The sequence below is a fragment of the Ranitomeya variabilis genome, chromosome 4 (genome assembly GCF_051348905.1).
Source record: "Ranitomeya variabilis isolate aRanVar5 chromosome 4, aRanVar5.hap1, whole genome shotgun sequence".
Classification (NCBI taxonomy): Eukaryota; Metazoa; Chordata; class Amphibia; order Anura; family Dendrobatidae; genus Ranitomeya; species Ranitomeya variabilis.
In genome coordinates this window covers 115938250-115965562 of record NC_135235.1, presented here as the reverse complement: position 1 = coordinate 115965562, position 27313 = coordinate 115938250, and the positions used below count along the sequence as shown (strand labels likewise).

At 42.2% G+C, this 27313-nt stretch overlaps 1 protein-coding gene across 2 annotated transcripts in view; it reads right to left on the bottom strand.

Moving 5' to 3' along the window:
• PALD1 (phosphatase domain containing paladin 1) overlaps positions 1-27313 on the bottom strand; it is a 324772-nt gene that overhangs the window by 44298 nt on the left and 253161 nt on the right. For both annotated transcript variants that reach the window (XM_077259145.1, XM_077259146.1), the window contains one exon: positions 4627-4782. In XM_077259145.1, the coding sequence (XP_077115260.1) occupies positions 4627-4782 (156 nt within the window). The remainder of the gene's footprint in view (positions 1-4626; positions 4783-27313) is intronic.

Genomic DNA, 27313 nt, shown 5'->3' with positions numbered 1-27313 from the left:
CTAAACACAGACATTGATTTCCAATCCAATACTGGATTATGAACCTGTAGCCATGGCAAACCCAACACGACCACATCATGCAAATTATGCAACACCAAAAAGCGAATATCTTCCTGACGAGCAGGAGCCATGCACATGGTCAACTGAGTCCAGTACTGAGGTTTATTCTTGGCCAATGGCGTGGCATCAATTCCCCTTAATGGAATAGGATACTGCAAAGGCTCCAAGAAAAAACCACAGCGCCTGGCAAACTCCAAGTCCATCAAATTCAGGGCAGCGCCTGAATCCACAAATGCCATAACCGAGTAGGATGACAATGAGCAAATCAAAGTAACAGACAAAAGAAACTTAGGCTGTACAGTACCAATGGTGACAGACCTAGCGAACCGCTTAGTGCGCTTAGGACAATCAGAGACAGCATGAGTGGGGTCACCACAGTAAAAACACAGCCCATTCTGACGTCTGTGTTCTTGCTGTTCAGTTCTGGTCAAAGTTCTATCACATTGCATAAGCTCAGGCCCCTGCTCAGAGGACACTGCCAAATGGTGCACAGGCTTGCGCTCATGCAAACGCCGATCAATTTGAATGGCCAAGGACATTGATTCATTCAGACCAGCAGGCGTGGGGAACCCCACCATAACATCCTTAAGGGCTTCAGAAAGACCCTTTCTAAAAATTGCCGCCAGGGCACACTCATTCCATTGAGTAAGCACAGACCATTTTCTAAACTTCTGACAATATACCTCCGCTTCATCCTGACCCTGACACAAAGCTAGCAAGATTTTCTCTGCCTGATCCACTGAATTCGGTTCATCATAAAGCAATCCAAGCGCCAGAAAAAATGCATCTACATTAAGCAATGCAGGGTCTCCTGGCGCAAGGGAGAATGCCCAGTCTTGAGGGTCGCCACGCAACAAAGAAATAACAATTTTTACTTGCTGAATGGGGTCACCAGAGGAGCGGGGTTTCAAAGCAAGAAACAGTTTACAATTATTTTTGAAATTCAGGAACTTAGATCTATCCCCAGAAAACAAATCAGGAATTGGAATTCTTGGCTCTAACATCGGATTCTGAACTACATAATCTTGAATGCTTTGTACCCTTGCAGTGAGTTGATCCATACAAGAGAACAGACCTTGAATATCCATATCTACACCTGAGTCCTGAACCACCCAGAGGTTAAGGGGAAAAGAGAGACAAAACACACTGCAAAGAAAAAAAAATGGGTTCAGAACTTCTCTTATCCCTCTTTTGAGATGCATTAACACTTTGTGGGCCAGCTGTACTGTTATGGACCTGGTGGTTAGGAGCACCCGGAATGACCTGATGAGTAAACTCAAAATCGGGACTAGCTCTGGGGAAGTGGGAACTCTGCTGACCGCAAACCCTACTCCTATCACACACACTAGAAATAGCCGTGGAGCGTACCTAACTCTCCCTAGATGCCTCTTCACAGCCTAAGAGCTAACTACCCCTAAAGATAGAAATAGAAGCCTTACCTTGCCTCAGAGAAATTCCCCAAAGGTAAAGGCAGCCCCCCACATATATTGACCGTGAGTTAAGAGGAAAGTCACAAACACAGGAATGAAACAGGTTTTAGCAAAGGAGGCCAGACTTCACTAAAATAGTCAGAGGAAAGAAAAGGGAACTATGCGGTCAGCACAAAAAACTACAAAAAGCCACGCAGAGTAAGCAAAAAGACTCCCCACACCGACTCACGGTGTGGAGGTGCCACTCTGCACCCCCAGAGCTTCCAGCTAGCAAGGGAATGTCATGATAGCAAGCTGGACTAGAATTTAGCAGTACTAAGAAATATATTCAGGAAGCAGTAACAACAAATGAACAAGCAAAGACTTAGCTTCTGCTGGAGTAGACAGGTCCTAAGAGAAGTCCAAGAGAGATCTGAACCAACACTAAGACATTGACAGCTGGCATGAAGTAACGATCTGAGTGGAGTTAAATAGGGAAGCCAGCATAGCAATAAACGAGAGCAGCTGATAAAGCCAACCTCAGTGACCAGCAGTTCCGCTCGAAGCCACCAGAGGGAGTCCAAGAGCAGAACTAACCAAAGTACCATTCATGACCACAGGAGGGAGTCCGAGAACGGAATTCACAACAGCTGCCCCCTCATAGGGTATAATGCAGCCCCCTAGGGAATACTGTAGCCCCCTCAAAGTATAACGCAGCACACCCTCCACAGAATATAATGTAGCCCCCTCATAGGGTATAATGCAGCCCCTTCATAGGGTATAATGCAGCCCCTCATAGAATATAATGTAGCCCCCTCATAGGGTATAATGCAGCCTCCCATAGAATATAATGCAGCCCCCATATAATATAATGCAGCCCCCCTCAAAGAATAAAGCAGCACCCCCCAATAGAGTTTAATGCAGTCACCTGATAGGGTATAATGCAGCCCCCCATATAGCATAATGCAGCCTCTCCCATAGAATATAATGTAGCCCCTCATAAGGCATAATGCAGCCCCCCATCTAATATATAAAGCTGAGTGTATGTGTTTGTGCATATGTGTGTGTGCATGTGTGTGCGTGTGCGTGTATCAGCCATGCCGACTCCACATAGCCCCGCCCTCTCCGCAACCAATCACTAAGCATCTTTCTTTTCCCCTGAGTGGTTTAAAAGTTGGAAGCTGAGCTGTGATTGGTTGCTATGCTATGAACAATAGTTTTCCTTGTAGACAGTTGTGGTAACTGAGGCCTATCTACTATATAATTGTCTAAGGGTCACTTCAGTCTTTCTGTCTGTCCTTCTGTCTGTCTGTCTGTCTGTCACGGATATTCATTGGTCGCGGCCTCTGTCTGTCATGGAAATCCAAGTCGCTGATTGGTCATGGCAAAATGCCCACGACCATTGCCACGACCAATCAGCGACGGCCATAGTCCGGCGGCAAAATGGGCGCTCTTTCCTCCCCGCAGTCAGTGCCCGCTCCATACTCCCCGCAGTCAGTGCCCGCTCCATACTCCCCTCCAGTCATCCAGTCAGCCCTCACACAGGGTTAATGCCAGCGTTCCGGAGCATGGTGTAACGCACTCCGGTTACGCAGCTATTAACCATGTGAGACCAACTTTTTACTATTGATGCTGCATATGCAGCATCAATAGTAAAAAGATCTAATGTTACAAATAAGAATAATAATAAAAAAAGGTTATTCTCACCCTCAGACGTCGTCCGCTGTCCTCGCCAGTGCAAGTGGCAGGTTCTGGTGCCAAGGATGCTATGCGAGAAGGACCTTCCATGACGTCACGGCCATGTGACCGTGACGTCATCACATGTCCTGTGCTCATACCAACCCTGGGACCGGTAGCTGCCGCGTGCACCGCACACAGGCGCCAGGACTTCAAGGGGCCTTCGGAGGGTGAGTATATGTTTATTTTCTATTTTAAGTCTTTTTTAACCACGCATATAGTGCCCAAATTGCTCTATACTATGTGGGCTGTGTTACATACTTCCTAGGCTCTGTTATATACTACATCTCTGTGCTATATATTAACGTGGCTATGTTATATACTGCGTGGCTGCTATATACTGCGTGGGCTGTGCTATATATTACATGGCCAGTGTTATATACAGCGGGGGCTGTGCTATATACTGCGTGGCTGCTATGTACTGCGTGGGCTGTGCTATATATTACGTGGCCAGTGTTTTATACTACGCCGCCTGTGTAATATACTATGTGTGTATATATATATATATATATATATATATATATATATATATATATATATATATATTAATGTATATTATATATATAATATTTATATCAGTGAGTGAGTACTACTGACCATAATACTGTGGAGGGGCTTCATTATATTCTATGGGGGGGCTGCATTTTACCCTGAGGTATGATGCCGATACAGTTGAATGTGGCGCGCGCTGCGGGCAGCAGTGGTAGAGCAGCGGGTGACAGGAGGCAGGAGCCAACTGCTACAGCTAAAGCCTGTGCCCACTACTAAAGAGAAATTAATATTCACTGCTCCCCACACCTACAGGCTTTAGCTGCAGCAGATGGCTCCGGCCTCCTGTCACCCCCTGCTGCTCTGCTGGTGACGGGCGGGCCCCCCTGACTCCTGGGCCCCATAGCAGCTGTGTAGTTTGCCGCCATTAGCGATATGCCATTGGATGGGGGCCTCTGGGGCTATGGGGGCCCTAGGCAGCTGCCGACCCTGTATGCCAGCAGAGGTCAGTGTCCGACCCTGCTTATACACATACTGGCTAGTGACCGTTTCATGCAGCGTTATGTGAATACCCTATTTATTATATTGATGGCTGGACCGTACAACACAAGCTCTTCTTTCCCCATTTACCTTTCATGTCACCCCTATTTCTTCATAGATTGTAAGCTTGCAAGCACTCATTTTGGTATTTGTTGAAGTATGTGATTACTCATGTCTTTATTGTCTGTACAAGTCCCCTCTGAAATCTAAAGTGCAGCGGAACATGTTGGCGCTATAGAAATAAGAATTTATTATCATTATTCTGCGCCATTGTGTGTATTGAATTCTCTCCTTATTACTCTATACATACAGTAAGGTTTCAAAAGTTCAGGCATTAATAAAGGGAAGACGGATGTGAAAGCTAAATAAACCGTGTGACAAGTTTTCGCACCTCATACATCCATTTGCTGAAGGGTCTCTGCCATGTATCCTTCTTCTCCAAGTGAAGGTAAGCATTAAAGAGGATCAGGTAAATGTATCTCTCCAAATACTGCAGACTCCGTAGCTGAAGTAATTGCATTTCCTTCATATTTTTGGCTGTTTTAATCTGTCAACAAAAAAGAAACCATCTTTGTAAACAAGAGAAGAAAAGCCCATAAACAAAAATGCACTAATTAATTTTACAAATAGATCAGAAGAGGCCCACTCTTATTCATCAGATAAGTGGTGCTCAAAGGAAAAAATGAAACATCAAAAAGATAACCTTTGGCACTCAAGTAGTTTACGATATATTTTCTTTTGAAATAGTGGATTTATCCACTAATTCATTTTACAGTTGGTGTAAACATATTAGGTTATTACATACAATTAGTGGTCTGCAGCCTGTGTCTCTCTAACTAATGATAAGTTAACCAGACAATCCAGACTCATCAATGTTTTATTGTTTTTTTCTATTTTACATCTGGTCATGCAGTCTTATAGTTTATCAGCAGTATCACTTCAGTGAGCACTTTTATTGCTTGACTACATAGCCTAAAAACCAGGCGGCAAATGGATTGGCCACTTTTAGTAACAGTAAACAATAATGAAAATCAGTATCTGTAACTACATACAGTGTATACAATTTAATCATAATATTACCAGAATTATTGTTTTGGTTTTTTTAAAGGCACCCTAATGAAGGACCCATTAGAGAACTGTGGTTGAGTGAATTGGTCAATCATAACCATCCAACTGCAATTTAAAAAAAATAATGTCATGTTGTCAACATAAGGGTTTAATGGTAGCAGAAGATTTTGCAAAGAGTACAGCATTGCACTTTTTCATGTTTTGGCTCTGTTATTGCAGCTTAGCTCCATTGAAACAAATGGTCCTGAGCTGTAATACTTCACATTTGTTTTCTGTAAATCAGCAGTGCATGTAAATATATAAAACGTAACCTAGAGTCCCCCCTTCCCTTTCCCTATTGAGTAAGCACCTTACTACAAATTATTCACCTAAAAGACATTGTACTGAGCGTGCGTGAAGCAAACCTAGTGTTGTAGTGGGCATTGCACAAAAGGGTTGGCAGAAATGCTTAGACTATCCAACACCAAAAGCACAGAAGGTGGGATCATGTGAATCATGTCACGATTACAAGAAACATGAATTTTAGCCAGTACATTTTGACAATATAGTTGATTGAGGTGTAAATGTTTGCCCCCCCCCCCCCCAAAAAAAAACAAAAAACTGAATTTATTTTAATTTTTTCTTAGGCTTTACACTGTGTAAACTGTACAAAGCTACAGAAAAAGAATTTGATTGGGGCACAAATAACTACGGTACATATGTTACAGAAATTAATGCATCTATGCAAGACTCTGATGAGGATGTTAGAGGCTTATTTTCTAATGAAATATATTATGATAGGCTGTGAAATGCATTCAGGTCTTCTGGAAGGCTGCCATTCCAGCAACCAGGGCCTCATTAAACCTCACCACTGTACTGCACAGTGTTTATTTTGTTCAAAATGTTTTATTAACAGACTACCACAGATTCTTGGAGGTAATTAGTTTCCATGCTAACAAGTTTTGTCCTTATGGTAAAAACAACACTATATGCTGCATAGTGGTTCTACTGGCTAAATGCTGACAAAGCCTTGTGTCTTGCAAGATCAAAATATTAGGGATTTATCCTTTAATATTCATTTCTTTTATTTTAGTTTTTTTTTGAGGCAATGCGTTTATTTACAAATACATTTTTGTAGAGCAAGAATATATTCTGTATGGGGAATGCAGTCTCAGAAATATAACCTTAAGGTCCATTTATACTGCATGTTGTGCGGCGTTAAACAACAGTCAAAGGCAACATGTTTCCGGTAGGCGGTTACTTCATAGTCTATTTACACAGGCAGATCACGCTTCAGATGCACCTGCTGTGATAGATCGTTCAAAGCACACGTCGGGGTGGTCACAATCTCTACAGGTGAGGATTTGTAATGGGATTTGTACTGGTTGGGTCTAGGTCTATGACCCATCATCATTATATATGCATTGGATATTATTTGTGTTTAGGATTCCAGTTTGCCTTTTTCTTGAGGATGGTTGGGTGGGGGATTTTCTATTTTGCATCCCATTTTGTAGCAATACTTTCTTTGTCATGTATATTCTTTCACAATAGAATCCCTCATTCATAATATTGATATACCTATACCTATGATTCTAATGAATTATACTGATCCCTGAAGCACATATATTACTTATCATAAATATGACACATGTAACTTCCTATCCCTCCCTGCCGAGGCTGGTCATCTCTTCTACTGTTTGACCCATTAATTTTACCTACTCTTGAACATAATAAGGTTTTTTTTGTTTGTTTTTTATACATTGTTGTGATTAATGGACATATGGTCGGTATTCTATCTTTATCATGACTGCACATAAAGATAGAAGAAAAAAATGAATGCAAATAACCTTATACTTTATATAGTAGAAAGTATTGTATTTTTTGTCCAATTTGATCAAAAGGACGACCATCAATGACAACTAATACTAGACAAATTTGATCAAGAGGATGATCATCAACGAAAACTAATACTAATACTGTATTGACACAACTTTTCCTTCACCAAAATGTGTTCAGTGCATTGATAAGAAAGTCTCTAGGTAAATTAGTTTAAAGGTTACATTTTGAAAGAGAATACTGGCAGAAATCCAAGCTTCAGGATCCAACACATGCATCAGTATATTGGACACTAATAGAATGTCATCATTTCGTAAGGAAAAGAACATTTAATCATAATATTGTGTCATCAAATAATATGGATAGTAAACTCTTGACGCTATCAAAAGTAACAGTGTTTGCTATTTATGAAGTGTTTTCCAAGTGGCAAACAAGAATAGTTGGAGCATAAGACCAGCTTCACCCATCACTGGAACACAGACTGTTCTCGTATAGGAAGACATGACCTAAACCGCTAAGTCTCCAGATCTGAGCTAACTGCATCATATATGGTAATGGTTTCATATATGCCTATAAAACAGATACCTTCAGTGAGGAGATCATGCAATCATAAGGGCATGCAGGGAGCAATCACAGTCACCGCACATTACATAGGAGTGCGGCTGTAAACACTCCCGGCACATTGATTCAACAGCCTTCTCTGTAGCATGTGTTTATAGAGCAGGCTGTCAATCAAAGTGCCGGGGAGTAATAAGTCGTTCTTACTGCATAACATGCAGTGAATATCTGACCCCTGCAACTCCCCCAAAAAGAGTGGAGGATATAAATTCACTTTCTCGTTGTAGGTTGTTGCTGCTCTTGCAATAAGGCTGCCAGGCAGGATTTTAACACTATTTTCATGCGGATTAACCACAAATCTGCAGGTGTATAGCATTTTTGGACATGACAGGTTCCCTTTAAAGAGAATTTGTCACCCGATTTTTATCACCTAATCAGAGAGCAACATATTGTAAGGGCAGCTGCAGTGATGCATCACTTACTGGGATACTTTCTGTAGGTTTGATAAAATCACTCTTAGCAGGAAATTTGTAAACCTGCTGCCATGTAGTGATCCATATTCATGAGGTCTGTATAACCCCGCTCCCACCATTGATTTCTCAATCCGCTGAGCAGTTACATAGGGGTTTCCATCTAAATCTCCAAATGATGTGATTCACATGAAACCCCTGAGGGATTCATTCACAATAATGAATCAGCAGTGTTATTCCAGTCTCTGTCTGGCCTCTTTTTAGTGGTGTTGTCTTTTTCAGAGGTGTACACACAACTGTGGCCGACCATGCTTTTATGCTGGATCATATAGGCCAGATGGTGTCCACAGTGTCCCCATCTGCCTCATTATAGTGAATAGTGTTGAGCATTCCGATACTGCAAATATCGGGTATCGGCCGATATTCGCTGTATCGGAATTCCGATACCGAGTTCCGATATTTTTGTGATATCGGAAATCGGAATCGGACGTTCATATAAGTTCCCAGTCATCTTCGGCGTGTGCGGTGCGTATGGTTCCCAGGGTCTGGAGGAGAGGAGACTCTCCTTCAGGCCCTGGGATCCATATTCATGTAAAAAATAAAGAATAAAAATAAAAAATATGGATATACTCACCCCTCCGACGGACCCTGGCTCAGCGGTGCAACCGGCAGCCTCCGTTCCTAAGAATGCAATGAGTGTAGGACCTGTGATGACGTCGCTGTCTTGTGATTGGTCGCGTGACTGCTCATGTGACTGCGACGTCATCGCAGGTCCTACACTCACTGCATTCTTAGGAACGGAGGCAGACGCTTGCACCGCTGAGAGCCAGGGGCCGTCGGAGGGGTGAGTATATCCATATTTTTTATTTTTATTCTTTATTTTTTACATGAATATGGATCCCAGGGCCTGAAGGAGAGTTTCCTCTCCTTCAGACCCTGGGAACCATCCAAGATAGCTTCCGATATTTGTGTCCTATTGACTTGTATTGGTATCGGGTATCGGCAATATCCGATATTTTTTGGATATCGGCCGATCCAATCCGATACCGATACTTTTGAATATCGGAAGGTATCGCTCAACACTAATAGTGAATCTTCTGCCGAGGGTTCCGTCAACCACGTATTTCAGAGATTTCGTCTCCCAATACTTTCCTGCACGCAACCTCCGATCCTCACAAGATCTCCTTCTCTACTCCCCTTTTATCTCCTCTTCCCACAATCGCATGCAAGATTTCTCTTGCGCATCCCCCCCTACTCTGGAACTCTCTACCACAACATATCAGACTCTCGCCTACCATCGAAACCTTCAAAAAGAGCCTTAAGACCCACCTCTTCCGACAAGCCTACAACCTGCAGTAACCACTGATCGACCGAACCGCTGCACGATCAGCTCTATCCTCATCTACTGTATCCTAACCCATCCCTTGTAGATTGTGAGCCCTCGAAGGCAGGGTTCTCTCTCCTCCTGTTCCTCCTGTGTTGTGACCTGTTTAAGATTGTTTAAGATTATTGTACTTGTTTTTATTATGTATACCCCTCCTCACATGTAAAGCGCCATGGAATAAATGGCGCTATAATAATAAAAATTTACACTGAAACCCCACTGTAAGCGCTCAGTGCAGAGAGCAGGATAAATATGAGCCGAGCCTTACTGCAATCTTTGGGAGGCAGAATGAAAAAGTCAATAGCAGGTGAAGAACTGGTTTTATTTATGTTCTACACCATTCCTTGTGCGGTATAAGTGATTAGATTACTTGATTCTTCAGGAACAGCGATACCATAAGTATGATTTATAGGAAAATGGACCTGTTCAGGTTATGTTACCACCATATTTAGGCAATTTATACATTTTAATTCTATATAGTATAAAGGATGGTCTCTGTTTCTTTTCTTCAGTACAGATTATTTCCGAGCAATGAAGATTACTTTATACAGGTCCCATTATGCTTAATATTATCTTCACACACCTCTGTTCCCTTACTAATCTCACTAACTCACCCCTCCCCCTGTCTGACCACAACCTACTGACATTCTCTTCTCGCTCCTCTCCTAGTGCACAAACCCCACTCCACAAACTCACTCACCCTCTCAGAAATCTCAAACACTTCAATTTACAATCACTCTCTGAGTCCCTTCTCCCTCTTACAGACATAGATTCCCTTCATGACACAGATGCTGCTGCCACTTTTTATAACACCACAATAACAGCAATACTTGACTCGGCCACACCCCTCACACATAGCAAAACTCGTGCAATCAACATGTAGCCCTGGCTGACCAGCCTGACCAAAGAACTGAGATGGGCTTTCAGGGTCGCTGAGCGGAGATGGAAGCGATTGCGCTCTGCCGAGCACTTCACTGCATACAAGCAGTCCCTCACGAGATTCAAGTCCATGCTCACTGCTGCAAAACAAACTTACTTCTCATCTCTTATATCCTCCCTTTTCAACAGCAGAAAAAAAAAGAGGCAGCAACACTTACCTGCCCAGATCTTGGAACAAATGCACTGCAGGGTGCAGCAAGCCCATAAAGCAAGATATTAGCAACACAGGTGCAAAATACCAGATCAACAGCCACTCACCATATACCCACTCCTGGAGGGGGTGACTGCCCAGTATACAAGTGCACAATAAAGGCCCACATAGGGCGTTGTTCACACAATGGTAAGGCATAGTGTCTGGTTCACAGCCTATTAGTCACGCCCTAACTTTTCGATTAGGCGGGCTGGCCAGCACACTCTCAATGCATCCCGGTGTGAAGAACACCCCTCATGCGAGACCGAACATCTTGCTTTATGGGCTGGCTGCACCCTGCAGTGCATTTGTTCCAAAATCTGGGCAGGTAAGTGTTGCCTTTTTTTTTTTTCTGCTGTTGAAAATGGAATTTTTGTAGACCTTGAGTCTCTAGTGGCTTTGCTATTTAGCTTATATCCACCGTCTCACAACCTTAAACAGATTTTCACCACTTTCAATTCTCTACTCCGTCCTACAGCACCTCCCCCCTTCTCTCATTTCTGCTGAAGACTTTGCCTCTTTCCTTAAGCAGAAGATTGATACGATCAGAGAAAGATTTGGTCCACAGTCCCCAATGCCCCTCTTAGCTGCTCAACCCTGTTCTTTCAAAACTAGCTTCTCCACCATGATAGAAGACGAGCTCTCCACCCTCCTGTCAAGATCGCATCTCACCACTTGCACGCTTGACCCGCTCCCGTCCCACCTCATCCCTAACCTCGCCACAGTCTTCATCCCAACCCTAACAAACCTCTTCAACCTCTCACTCACAACTGGTGTCTTCCCCTCATCCTTCAAGCATGCCTCAATCACACCCATCCTCAAAAAGCCCTCCCTTGACCCATCCTCTGTGTCTAGCTATCGCCCAATATCTCTTCTCCCTTAGGCCTCAAAACTACTGGAACAGCATGTCCATCTTGAACTGTCCTCCTTCCTCTCCTCCTGCTCCCTCTTTAACTGGTTACAATCTGGCTTCCGACCACATCACTCAACTGAAACTGCCCTAACTAAAGTCACCAATAACCTACTAACTGCCAAGAGCAAGCAACACTACTCTGTCCTCCTCCTGGACCTGTCTTCTGCATTTGATACCGTTGACCATTCCTTCCTGCTACAGATTCTCTCATCTCTTGGCATCACAGACTTGGCCTTATCTTGGATCTCGTCATATCTAACAGACCGAACATTCAGTATCTCCCTCTCCCACACAACGTCCTCACCTTTCCCCCTGTCTGTCGGTGTTCCCCAAGGCTCAGTCCTAGGGCCCCTGCTCTTCTCCATCTACACCTTCAGCCTGGGACAGCTCATAGAATTCCACGGTTTTCAGCATCTTCTCTATGCCAATGACACACAGATCTATCTATCTGGACCCGACCTCACGTCCTTACTGACCAAAATCCCACAATGTCTGTCTTCTATTTCAGCTTTCTTTTCTGCTCGCTTTCTAAAACTGAACATGGACAAAACAGAATTCATCATCTTTCCCCCATCTCACTCTACCCCTCCACCAGACCTATCCATCAATGTCAATGGCTGCTCACTTTCCCCAGTCCCGCATGCTCGGTTAATCGGGGTGATCCTCAACTCTGCCCTCTCTTTCAAGCATCATGTCCAAGCCCTTGCCTCCTCCTGCCGACTCAAACTCAAAAATATTTCCCGGATCTGTGCATTCCTTGACCATGAAACCACAAAAACGCTAGTGCATGCCCTTATCTCCCACCACGATTACTGCAACCTTCTACTCTCTGGCCTCCCCTCTAGGACTCTGGCATCACTCCAATCCATCTTACACTCTACTGTCCGACCAATCCACCTGTCTCCCCATTATTCCCCAGCCTCTCCTCTCTGCAAAGCCCTTCACTGACTTCCTACTGTCCAGAGGCTCCAGTTCAAAACCCTTACTATGACATACAAAGTCATCCACAACCTGTCTCCTCTATACATCTGTAACATGGTCTCCCGGTACTTATCCACACGCAACCTTCGATCCTCTCAAGATCTCCTTCTCTAATCCCCTCTTATCTCCTCTTCCCACAACCGCATACAAAACTTCTCCTATGCCTCCCCCAAACTCTGGGACTCTGTACCCCAACACATCAGGCTCTCTCCTACCATGGAAACCTTCAAAAGTAACCTGAATACCCACCTCTTCCGACAAGCCTACAACCTGCAGTGATCCTTAGTCTGCTGAACCGCCGCATGGCCAACTCTACCCTCTCCTAGTGTATCCTCATCCATCCCCTGTAGACTGAGCCCTCACGGGCAGGGTCCTCTCTCCTTCTGTACTTGTGTGTGCCTTGTTTTGCTCATGCTTATTGTGCTTGTCTATATCTGCCCCTTTCACATGTAAAGTGCCATGGAATAAATGGCGCTATAAAAATGTATAATAATAATATTAGCAGAATAAGTAATACTCCACTATAGAGGTTTCTCTGCAGCACATTTATATGGCAAAAGTGTATTTTGTCTAAAACATGCACAGTCACATTGTTGTAGTAAGATCATTTTTAAGAACTAGCATCAAACACACTTTTTTATTATAAAACCCCATGTGGTCCTGGTAAAACAAACGGCTAGAAATCCCATTACCCAACTTCTTTCTATTGAAAAGCACTAAAATGGTGCAAGTCATGCCAGTTAAGTGGAGTAGGGTAAGGGGACAGTCAAACATGTGAAGCTAATTTAGTTGGAACCATTCACACTTTTTTTTTTTTTTTTTACTTCATTGGTCTGTGTGTCTGCTCTGATAAGCTCTTTACATGTCCTATACTTTACACACTATTTTACAGCTCGGAATTGAATATTCAGGTCTATGATGATCTATTTAAAACAGATGCAATGTAGAAGACATTTTATTTTCAATTTCCAATCTTTTTTTTTTTTTACCAGATCCATTATCCAATGACAATGAAAAAAAGTACAGTCTACCTCTTTCAGTTTTTAAAAATGGCTGAAAAAAAATTAAAAGATTCAAAATGGAAGAAAAAATAGAATATGAACGATGCCGTTTGTTAGATGTGGCCCACAAATACAGAAATGGGTGCGTGAATGTGTCCTTATAATCATTTTTGTTTTACTAGTTGTGTGGTAGTTTGAAAATGTGTTGGTTTCATTTAGTAATGAAGTCAAATATGCAATTTCAAAAATTAATATACAGTTCCTTAAAGGGAGCCTAACAACTGATAAGTTTTGGCCAAACCATGAGCAGCTCGAGTCAGAGAATGGCTCCTGCATTCTAAGCATCTATGTTTTACTTCCACCAGGGTGACAAGATCAAAACATATGTTACTGCAGGCTTCTCTGCCTGCTCAGGAATATTGACCGTTCTCTACCTGTACAAATGCATGGGTATAACCGGTCACACTAGCTGGATGGGGATATGACTCTTGGATAAGTCACTTTTGTTTTTCTCTAAGACACTACAGCGTTTCATAGTAAAACATACATGTTTTGAATGTAGAAGTAGGACTCTGAAACACAGCAACAAGAATCAACTGACATGTTCCCTTAAAAAAAAAAAAAAAAAGATTACTTTGATGTAGTGATGCAACTATAAAGTCTACAAAGTTGATACCCAGGCTCGGACTGGCCCACCAGAGAACGGGAGGATTCTCCGGTGGGCCCAGGCACTGACACCTGCTGGCATACTGGCCAGCAGCTGCCTAGTGCCCCCACTGCAGCCAGTGTGAATGTGTGTGAGTGTGTGTGTGTGTGTGTGTGTGTGTGTGTGTGTGTGTGTGTGGTGGTGGGGAAGGACAATGATATTGGTGGGGGGAGGCAATGATGCAGGTGATGGGCAATGATGGCAGTAGGGGGAGACAATGATGGAGGTGATGGGCAATGATGGTGGTGGGGGAAGGCAATGATGGAGGTGATGGGCAATGATGGAAGCGATAGGCAATGATGAAGGGGACGCAATGATGGAGGTGATAGGCAATGATGGTAGGGGGAGGCAATGATTGAGGTGATGGGCAATGATGGAGGCGATGGGCAATGATGGTGAGGGGAGGCAATGATGGAAGAGATGTGCAATGATGGTGGGGAGGCAATGATGGAGGTGATGGGCAATGATGGTGGGGGGAGGCAATGGTGGAGGTGATGGGCAATGGTGGTGCGGGAGGCAATGATAGCGGTGATTGACAATGATGGTAGGGGGAGGCAATGATGGTGGTGATAGGAGTCAATGATGGAGGTGATGGGCAATGATGGTAGTGGGGAGGCAATGATGGAGGTGATGAAATGGGCAATGATGGTGGTGGGGGGATGCAATGATGGAGGTGATTAAATGAACAATGATGGTGGTGGGGGAGGAGGCAATGATGGAGGTGGTAGAATGGACAGTGATGGGGTGGTGGGGGAGCATTATATTGCATTATACTTTGTGGGGTGCTACATTATATTCTATGAGAGGGGGCTGCATTATATTTTATGAGGGGAGCTACATTATATTCTATGAGGGGGCTACCCCTCTATGATTCTACCCCAACCCCTGCTACATAATTAAGATGTGTACTACCTTATATCATACCCTGATATTAGCATGTTTTACCACACAATTGGTGGTCTTGTATTTATTTCTATGTAGCTACATAGTGGGCCCCAAGAATGATTTTCTCTGGTGGGCCCAAGGTGCTCCAATCCGACGCTGCCCAGGCCTGTTACCAAAGACCCTCGACAGTACTAGGACATATAATAATTTGGGTAAGCCACTTGTCAATATTTGAGTAAATTATTGAAAAATGGTTGATGACAACATAAAGTGACATATTCCATCACCATTACCCCATGTTCTATCTTTTATGACTTTTTTTTACAATTCTTATTTGTTATAATTTATGATCCCTATGCTAACAAACCGGCATGTATTTCATAGGATGACAAATCACAATCACGTCCAAGACTCAAAACAACATAAAAAGGAGCCTCCTGGTCCAAATCTCACCAATCACATATGAAAATAGAGCAATTTATGGAAAAACATTACCTTGCGGTACTGTGATCCATCAGCTCCCTGACAGCGGTACATTCCCATAAGGGGACGTTCATTTCTGACACGCAAAACAAACTCATTAAAATGAACTTAAAAACATGGAAAATTTTACCATTGCAGTGTGTTTTCTCTGCTTATGCCCAAATAGCACAAATAAATATTTCTGCCAAGTAGAGAAGAAAAAAAAAAAACCCATGCCAGGCATATCACAGCGGTGGAAATAACATAAGGTTCAGATCTTACACTGACATCTAGACTTTCTGACCTCATTGTTTCTGAATCCTTAGACTAATCAGATTTACTCATGCACACAGGGTGGTAATTTTTGTTTTTATTTTATCTTTTAGCTCTACTAAGGCAATAAGAGGCAAAGGTGATCTAAAATGATTCTTCTGAAGCAGTTAGCTTTGTATATTGCTGTGGGTTTGCAGTTTGTGCAATATGTTACTTGTAAGTGCCATTTTATTATGTTCTTTTTTATACATTGGAGGAGTTTTTTTTATTGTATAGCCCCTGTTTCATTATAGCTTGCTTGATGAGTGGACACACTTAGGTCTCCACTTTATTAAAGAAAATCTTCAAGCAAAGCAACGTGACTTATCTGATCTAGTCAGCATGGCCCGCACCTGTCTCCCTATAGGGTCTCGGAACATGGTGACTGGCTACTGGACCTTTGCATATATAAACCGGGGATTGTGAAGTAATTAGTTGTTGTTACCAATTGGATCTGTAACCATTCTAATATGAATATTCCAGGTTTAAGGGAGGCAAATTAAATAATTTAAATAATTATGGTTATGTATTATTATTAAAGGATATGTACATCTTTAACGACATTTTTAGTTACTTAAATGCATGTACTTTAGGTTAAACATTTTTGCAATAGAGTTTCATTACAAATTTTTAACAGTTAGCTTTTACAGCCTCTGTGTATCACTATACATAGCAAATTGCAAAATGGGTAATGGTGGATCACAGAGCTCATTCAAATAGGCTTTATAATCTTACTACTCTTCTACTAACCCATAGTCTAAGATTATTTATAATCTCATAGCTCAACGCTGATGTAGTCAAATCTCAGCTTAAACGAGTTTGGGAGAAGAGTGGTAAGGCTAAGGCTGCCGTCACACTAGCAGTATTTGGTTAGCATTTTACATCAGCATTTGCAAGCCAAAACCAGGAGTGGGTGATAAATGCAGAAGTGGTGCATATGTTTCTATTATACTTTTCCCTCTAATTGTTCCACTCCTGGTTTTGGCTTACAAATACTGATGTAAAATACTGACCAAATACTGCTAGTGTGACGGCAGCCTAATACTGTATAACCTGCGGTCAGAAAAAGCTCACAGACAGATTTGATCTAAAAAGTTGACTATGTACTGAGGCATAAAGGCTGTAGAAGTTAAAACGGTCCAAAATTTGTAATGAAACCATATTGTAAAGATTCTTTTTTTAAATACATGAAGTTAAAAAAATGATACATACATACAAAGACCCCAAATGTGTCCATATTTTTTTTTTATAAGAAGCAAAAGTATTTGCACCCAAATCCTCAGCTGCTGTTAAAAGTTTAGGGACAACTATAAAGAACAACTTTTACCCCCTAATCCTGAGTGTCAAATGACTGGATGAACATTCACAATGAGAATTTTACAAAATTTACATAAGTATTCATGTTATTTCCTTCTAAAAAAAAAAAATGCATGCAAACTTTTTTTTTTTAAACCATTGGTTGATCCCGTTGTAACTAGGCTCTTGAAGCTAGATTGTTTCACGGATTATTAGCCTTGTTTCCTTTGGAGATTGATCTTTTTTCTCCAGATCTATGGACTCAACTCTCTTCTTTTAGGGGGTTTTACATGAAAAAGGCTTTTAACCATATTTCTCGCATGGTCCATTTCATCAAAATCTTATAGCTGAGAAGCATGGGAAGCTGCTCAGACAAGCAGAATGATTACTGTAAAAGCACACTTTAAGCCTCACAAAAGAATCTTCAAAACTGTTAGAACATATCTGGGTCAATACTATGCATGATCTTCAATGTAGGCCACCTCCCAAAGATCCAGGCAGCAGTATGCTGCTGATATTGTAATGATCATATTAACCATTCACAACAAGATAGCTAGCTTAACTCTACAATCTAATCCTTCTAGTTTTTAATCTGGCCAAGACTGCAAGGTTGTTGGTCCAATGCCAATACTGACGTTATAAGACTGGCTCATACCTAAACTGATGACCTACAAATGTTGGCAGGTGTCGGAGTCCCACCTGAGCTTCACTGTCACGCATTGTTTAACATACTATTGCCAATGTTTTTCTTACTACAGAAACCAAATGACATCATCACAAATACTTAAAACCACAGGGATTGAAGGCAATGAAATTGCCATTAAAACACTGAATGTAAAGGAGGACATGGATGGACTAGGCTTTAGGACTGCCAACAACTGTATCCATTGGCATAAAGGGAAATTAATCAAACAAATAAATAATCTTTACCACTGTAACAACTATTTGTACCACCCATGTACCTATTAGGGTATTTGCAGACAATCAGTAAACGCTGTGGGTTGGTAGGTGCCCACGATCCTTAGTTGCTTCAGGTTTTAACGCTGCACACGTGTACAGCTTCCAACCCGCAGTGTCCAGATGTTAGAGCATAGTGGATAGGATTTCAAGAAATCCTATGCCCACTGTGCGTCCAGAGACGCCTGCGGCTCACCCGCAGAGACCGACATGCGGTGCGTCTCTCCAGACCGCATCACATCAATTTCTCTTGCGGAGACGGTAGTCTCTGCGAGAGGAATTTCACCCATAGAATGTATTGGACGTGGTGAATCCTGCGTTCAATAGACAGCAGCACTATGGACGTAGTGAACATACGCTGCGCCAAACAGCTGCCAGTGCCAGATCGTCGGCACATACCCTCAGGCTAGTATTACATGAGTAGCATTTTACCCAGATATCATAATATATTCAAACAAAGTTTTTATCCTCTTAACATATCGCAGTCATCACATTATATGTCGCTGTGTATGTACAGTTGTTCATTTTGCCTTTCTACACAGCTAATTCTTCTCTTTTCTCTGCTCTGTGTAGAAACAGGAAGTTTATTGTCCTTGCAGAACAAAAAAAATCATCCCCCTTTTCAACTTCTGACCCAGCTGCTCCGCTCCTCCCTCCTGCTCATTCGGTTGAGTGCTCCTGTATTCTCTATGGGAAAGCCACAGACTGACACATCAACAGATGGCTTAGCTCCAGGAGAACAATGCGATCAGTAGTTGTTTTGCTTATAAGCAACCCAACTCTGGCAGTTGTTCTAAAAAAATGAACATTTAACTTCAGATCCATTTTTTTCTATTTTGACAAAAGTACAAGGAAAAATGGACCACAAAATTTGTTGGGTAATTTCTCCTGAGCATGCAGATACCCTATAAGAGGGAGAAAACCACAGTTTGGGCAAACGGCAGAGCTCGGAAGGGAAGGAGCACCATTTGTCTTTTTGAATTCAAAATTTGCTGGAACAATTAGCTGATGCCATGTCTTATTTGGAGAGCCCCTGATGCAGTGAACAGTGAAAATCCCCACAAGTGACACCATTTTGGAAAATAGACCCCTCGGGGGAACTGATCTATATGTGTGGTGAGCACACTGAACACTCAGGTGCTTCCCAGAAGTTTATAATGTTGAGCCATAAAAATAAAAGAAAAACAAATTTTCCCAAGAAATGTTTTTGGCACAAAATATTGCATTTTCATTGGGAACGTCGATACCTAATATGAGGGAGAAAACTACTGTTTGGGTGCACGGCATGGCTCAGAAAGGAAGGAATGTCATTTGACTTTTTGAATGTAAAATTTCCTTGAATCATTACCGAACGTCATGTCCCATTTGGAGAGCCCTTGATGTGCCTAAACAGTGGACCCCTCCCCAAGAATGGGGTAATGTTTTGAAAAGCAGATATTGTTGGAATGTTCTGCTGGTGTCAAACTCCCCACAAGTGACCCCATTTGGAAACTAGACCCCTCAAGGAATGTATTTAGATGTGTGGTGACTAGTGATAAGCGAATATACTCGTTGCTCGGGTGACCTCCGAGTATTTGTTAGTGTTCGGAGATTAAGTTTTCATCACCTAAGCTGAATGATTAACAGCTATTAGCCAGGCTACGTACATGTGGGGGTTGCCTGGTTGCTAGGGATTCTCCACATGTAATCAAGCTGAACTAATAGCTGTAAATCATTCAGCTGCAGCGCTGAAAACTTAATCTCCAAACACTAACAAGTACTCGGAGGTCACTCGCTCATCACTAGTGGTGACCACAATGGACCCCCAGGTGCGTCACAGAAGTTTATAAACACTGAGACCGTGAAAATAAAAGAAAAAAAATCACATTTTCCACACAAAAATGTTATTTTGGCCCTAAACATTGCATTTTTATAGGGGCAACAGGATAAATTGCACCATACAATTTCTTGTGCAATTTCTCCTGAGTGCACCGATACCCCATATGTGGGAGAATACTACTTTTGAGGCACAGTGCAAAGTTCAGAAGGGAAGAGGCGCCATATTGGATTTCACATTTTGCGGGACTGGTTTGAGGGTGCCATGTTACATTGGCAGAGCCCGTGACATGCCAGAAAAACCGAAACCCCTATATGTGAACTAATTTTACAAACGAAACCCCATGAATTCATCTAATGGTGCAGCGATCATATTGACACATGCGCCTCACAAAATTTTATACCACTGAGCGGTGAAGAAAGAATAAATTACATTTTTAATACTAAAATGTTGTTTTAGCCCCAAGTTTTTAATTTTCCTAAGGGCTACTAGGAAACTATTTGCAACAATCTGAGGTTCACTTTTTCCTGAGTGTGCCAATACCCTACATGTAATCGGGAAATATTTTTCAGGCACAGTGCAAAGCTCAGAAGGCAAGGAGCACCAGATTTTACTGTTATGGTGTGTAGATGCCTTGACCCACTGGGAGAGCCCATGAGGTGCCAGAACAGCAGAATGCCCCAAAAGTGACCCCATTTTACAAACTACACCTCTCAATGAATTAATCTAGGCGTGCAGTGATCATATTCACACCATGGGTGTGTCACAGAATTTTCTATCTTTGGGCAGTGAAGAAAAAATAACTACATTTTACCACCAAAACTTTGTTTTAGCCCAAGATTTTACATTTTCACATAAGAAGTGGGTAAAAATGTCACTAAAATATGTGGCTGCACAGTACTACTTGGCCATACAGAGAGACTCGGGAGGAACTCGGGAGTGCTATTGATCTCCTGGAGTGCAGATTTTCCTAGAACAGTTTGTGGACTCCATATACAGAGCCCTTAATTGCTAGAAGAGCAGAATCCCCCCTCAACTGACCCCATTTTGGAATCTATACCCTTTGCGGAATTAATCTACAGGTGTAGTGACGATTTTGACTCCATGAGTATTTTCCAGAAACAAGCAGCAATGAATGTTGCCGAGTGAAAATTGCAAACTGCCATTGTAGTGATTAGTATGTTGCCCTCACCAGTACATTATGCCTAGCTCATGCTTCTGGAGGTATGCACCCGTAAATTAAGAGGGCTTTCATCACTTCAGAAATGCCAAACATGTGAACGCTATTTGTAGTGGTTTAGGTACACTGTGGGGCTCAGAAGGGAGTGGGAAATTTGGATTTGAGAGTGGAGAATTTGCTTAATTTCTTTTGGTGGGTGAGGAGCCATTTTGCTTTTCCAGAGCCTTTGTGCTACCAGTAACGTGGAAGCCCCCTATATTTCTGTCAACAGATGACTGACCTGAGTGAGGGCTTGCTTTTTTTTTGTAGATTGAGTTAAAGTTTCCATTGGGAACAGTTTACATAACGTTTGGGATCACATTTATCCGTCGCTCTACGCTGACCACTTACTTTGGGGTTTTCATCTAAATCTCTGAGTGACATGATTCAGATGAAACTCTTGAGGGATCCATTCACTATAATGAGGCAGCAGAGTTACTTTGAACTCCATCTGTCCTCTGTTCAGCGGTGTCCTTCTTTAAAGTAGTGCACAAAACTGTGGCTGACAGCACTTTTACGCAATCCTAAAAAGACAGACACCGCCAGATCACAGGTCAGAAGCCGTCCACAGTGCCTCCATCTGCCTCATTATAGGGAATCTTTCGCCAGAGGTTCCATCTGAATCACATATTTTAGAGATTTACACGGAAATCCCGATGCAAGTGCTCAACGCAGACCGCAGAATAAATGTGCGACAAGCCTTACTGCGATCTTTGGGAGGCAGAATGAAAAAATCAACAGCAGATGAAGAATTGGTTTATATGGCAACTTTATTCTTCGGGTCAGTGCTATTACAGCGATACCAGATTCATATTGGATTTTTATGTTTAGGTGCTGTCACACACTAAAAGACGCTTTTTATTGCAAGCATCACCATATTTTGAGAGCTATAATTTTTCCATATTTTGGCCCATAGACTCATGTGAGGGCTTGTTTTTTGGGGCGCGATTTGACATTTTTATTGTTACCATTTTTGGGCACATGACATTTTTTGACCGCTTTCTATTCTGATTTTTGGGAGGCAGATTTTTGGGGGTTTATGCCGTTCCACATGTGGTAAAATTGATATGGCAGTTTTATTCTTCGTATCAGTACGATTACAGTGATACCTCATTTATATACCATAGTTTTATGTTTTACACAATAAAAACTATTTTATATATAAAAAATAATTATTTTTGCATTGCTTTATTCTGAGAGCTATAACTTTTTAATTTTTCCGCTGATGGAGCTGTATGGCAGCGTGTTTTTTGCGGGACAAGATGACGTTTGTAGCTGTACTATGTTTATTTATATCCACCTTTTTGATTGCGTTTTATTCCACTTTTTGTTCGGCAGTATGATGATAAAGCAGTGTTTTTTACCCCTTTTTTTATGGTGTTCACTAAGGTGGTTAACTACTGGGACAGTGTTATAGGTTGGGTTGTTGCAGACGCAGTGATACCAAATATGTGTAGTGTTCATTGTTTATATTTTTTTTTCATACAAATATTTTTTTATAGATACAATTTCTTTTGATCTTTTTTAAATATTTGTACAATTTAAAAAATGTTTTACTTCTTTACTTTGTCCCAATATGGGACTATCATTTTTTACAGGCTGATCACTTGTACAGCACGGGGATGCAGCAGCATACCCATGCTGTACAAACTGTCAGCTCAGCACTGAGAGACAAACTTCCTCGTCATGCACTGCACATGATCACTAAATTTCCTAGCTCGGGACACCATGGCAATGATCGGGACCCCGCGTCATGCCGTGGGGTCTCCGATCCAAAGGCAGAGGGGCTGTCAGCCCTCTGCCAGCTTTCGGAATGCTGCAATCACATGCAATTGCAGCATTTCAGGGGTTAAAGTGCTGGAAGCGGTGTGTGACTGCTCCTGGCTCTTAGTGCTGGGTGACAGCCATCAGAATTAGCTGAGACCCGGCGGAGATCACCTGCGCACCACCCATGTGCGCAGTTGTTCAAATGGCGTAATAAACAGTCCCTGGTCAAATAGGCCCAGGGCACATGGACGGATTACTACATCTGATGTAAGAAAGGGGTTAAACAAGGGACATCTTTAGATTTTTTTTTCTCTCTTTTTATTTATATTCTGCATCGCTATGCAGAAATTCTCACCAATAACCTCAGTTCCTGACTCCAATGGCAGCTCACAATCTAATTTTCCTATCTCAACCAATTTTAGTCTTTTTAACCTATCAATGTGTTTTTCGAATGTAGAAAGAAACAACAGTACCTAGAGAAAATCCAAGCAAACACTGGGAGAATGAGCATACCTCATGCAGATGTTGTGCCTGGTTTGACTCAAATCTAGGAGGCCAGCTCAGCAAAGCAACAGTGCTCACCTCTGAGTGTGTTCGCAGCAGTGCTTTCACAAAAACAGTATAAAATAAACTTATCCTAGATACTGAAAAAAATACATATTTCTTACTTCTTGCTTAGTCAGTATCCTGGACCTATTAACTGTTCCAGTGAGTCAGTGACCACATTGAGCCGTTAAATCCCCTCTGAGAGACTTTAACACCTTTTTGGATATAGACATGATCTATAAGCAATAAAATTTCAATTTCCCATTGGTAAAAGAAAACAGCGTTGCCTATAAGTCTCCATACACGACCTGGATTTCTTCAATGAGAACCAGTACCCTTCCTTCCACAGCTTGGATTTGAAAGGCAAGTCAACTGCCAGGTAAAACTTTCTTGTACATTTTCCATGACAATTTGTGGATATTATTGGAAAAGATGCAGATGATGTGCGCCTAAATGTGAGCCAGCAATAGTCGTAGCACATAAGCGCATGCACCAGCTGGTATTGCTTCACATCTGTATAATATAACCAAGGACTTACACAAAACACTGAGCTGCTCTTTTGGCAGTAACAGATATGTAAGTGAATCCAAACATTCTGAGCTTAGAGAATAGGTTTGCATGCTTTACTAGAGCTTGCATAAGCCCTGCATACTCAGAAAGTCAGGAATTTGCAAACCATGCAAATTTTAAGAGGAGATTTTTGGATTTTTCCCCACGTGATCCTTTTTTAAGTACATATTTCTTGCAGTATTTTTATGCAATGTTTCACTACACCGTTCAAGGTTGTTTTACAGCATTGAGTGCATTTTATTAGCCAATTTACCCTTAAGAAAAAAAAAATTCCAGCTTGTGCATGTAGGATTATGCATGTACCTGATATATCTATATATGATATATATATTTTTTTAATTTATCAATTTATTTTTATTGCATCGATTCTACAAGTTAGCAGCCAGTTGGCGGGAGCACACAGTCAGAACACAAATGTTTTCAGTGAGCATAAAGGTTTTTTGTCTGACCCATGTCTGAAATAAGTCTCTGTCAGACCTCTTATGGCAGTGACTTGTCTCTGGACGTTAAGATCCAACATGCCTGATCTATCTTCCCCCCCAACATCTGCTATTAGGAGAGCTGGAAAGTCTCCAAACATAAAATTCCTATTGCGTTGCTTAAAATTTGTGAGTTTGGAGGACTTTTACCTAACAGGTGAGCCTAAGGGTATGTGGGTTCAGGATTGCATCAGGATTTGGTCAGGATTTTTCATCAGTATTTGTAAGCCAAAACCAGGAGTGGGTGATAAATGCAGAAGTGGTGCATATGTTTCTATTGTACTTTTCCTCTATTTGTTCCACTCCTGGTTTTGGCTTACAAATACTGATGAAAAATCCCGACCAAATCCTGATGCAATCCTGAACGTGGACACATACCCTAAATGGTCAAGGCTGATCCACACTGGTGTCATAAATGGGGTACAATAATGTAGTGACTGGATTTATTTTTAAGTCCACAATTTTAGCTCTTAATTGATAAAAAAAAAAAATTATGGCAAAAAACATACGTAGGGGTATTACATACAAGTATACATGCACGCTAAACACAGTATTGGAAAGCAATGTTAACGAAAGTATCCCAAAAATTTTTTTTTACTATACCATGTGTTTTTATGATTTTTTTTATTCCAATGAAAACGATGATAGGATAACGAAATAGAGAAGCAAGTTTAACACCATTTCGGTAAAAATGTGCAATAAATTAATTTTTTCATCTTGGAATATGATGTTCATAGGGAGCAAAAAAAAGGTGTTTTAAATTGACTAAGATCTGAGTCGAGGATCAAAAAATTTATTGTGGACACATTTTTTAAATTTAAATTTACTGCCTTGTGATGCTTTTGCAAATAATAACACACTAAAGAGGTATTTACCCCTTGATGCAATGTTTCTATGGGAAAATAGCTTGGTAATATGGCATCCTATATAACATGCCACTAACTTTTCTGGTTTGTTTGTTTTTTTTTTTTAGGAGAAATTTAACAGAAAACTATGCATGCCCCTGAAATCATAGCAAATTCCCTTTTAGTTCATAAAAAAATAATGCAGCCGAGTTACACAGTACTTTAAATTCACTTTATAACATTTTTTCTTAAGCGCAGTCACAACTAAGAACTACAGGCCCTGCAGGCTGTACAGTTCAGAATGGACTAAAAGGCAAAACACCATTACAGTCTCTCAAAAGGCACCCGCTGACGCAAATGGATTAGCCAAAAACTTCAAGAAATACGGTTTACATTTTTTTCTTATTTTTTCTAGCTGACTAAGATTCCTTGAATACTTCCAAATAAGAAACTATTTTGTTTAACAGCGGTGCTGATGAAGCAGTTTGGAGAGCTCCAGTCTGCATCTGTATTTAGGTTTCAGTGTCTGCCCATTATACTTCCTGACAATTAAGCAATTTGGGGCCCCAGCAGAGGGAAATTATGTTTCTTACTACAAAAATATTTTTCGTGGCAACGAATTCTAAAAATATTGCTACCCAGAACAACAGTGTGTGAGAGCCATGGTAGTAAGCCACAGTTCTGATGTTTCTTGGACTTTGAATATGTGCTATCGGGCATCTACATTTTCTTACAGATGTTCACCATGTCTTTGTGCTTGTCTCATATGGAAAATGCAGAATGGCTCTTAAAACTAGATCGGCATACTGACCTTAAGGCCGGAGTCACACTACCGTAGAATTCGGACGAGTGCTATGCGAGAAAACATCGCATAGCACTCGGACCAGTGTTAATCTATGGGGCAGCTCCCATCACCATTTATTTTCTCAGGTGTATTCAGCGTGCGTGTAAAATCACAGCATGCTGCTGTAAGGGGGTCGACAGCACTGTGGTTACCCGTGTGCCGGGTCCGGAACTAGAAAGGCTGCAGCCCATGTTCCCGAGGCGCGAAGCCTGAGTGAGCCGGACCTTCCCCCATTGCCTGGGGGAAGTGCTAGTGGGGCAGACCTTCCTGCTGGAGCGGACAAAGAAGAGGAGAAAGCGCACACAACAGCGGGGGGATAAAAGAGAAAAGCGCGCGCAGGAGGTCAGTTTGGCTTGCACACCGAGCAGTGAGTGGCACGCTCTGCCTCCCTTTCCCTCACCACAGAGTACCGGCGCTGTGATAGGTGGCATAGAGAAAGCCCCCATCGCCTGCAGAGGGACCGCTGCAGAACAGAGCAGAGCCGTGCACACTGAGCAGACCAAAAGGACAGGGACTGCTGCACTGAGGGGAGCTGTGTGTCTAGCAGCAGCAGCCAGAGAGAGGAGTGCTCTGTCCGGGGAGCACCAGCATGGTGCCGGCCAGCGTCCACCATTTCCCGCTGCCAGCAGCGGGGATTAGAGGGGGAGAGAGAGATGCAGTGTATGCCTGGTGACTACAGAGGTGCAGTGTACTGGTGACTACCGGAGAACAAGGCGCCAAACGCACCGGAGTACAACACACGTGCCCCATAAAAGTGACCGGGGACAGAACAGACCCTTGCACCCTGACTGTGCCATTATAGAATTGCCGAGCCACGTTGGGCTTGTACAGGACTGTGGCCCATACCATTGTCAGACACTACAGCAGGAACCAGTGCTTCGGTCCCAGAGCATCTGTAACAGCGTAGGCCCATGCCTGAGCACTGTCACCACTGAAAGACTGTGAGGAGAGTCGTGCAGGGGCCACGTCAGGCTCAGACAGTGCCGTAGCCCACGCTCTTCCGGCAACATCAGTATATGGACCAGGGCTCAGCGGAAGGGACCAGAGACGGACCA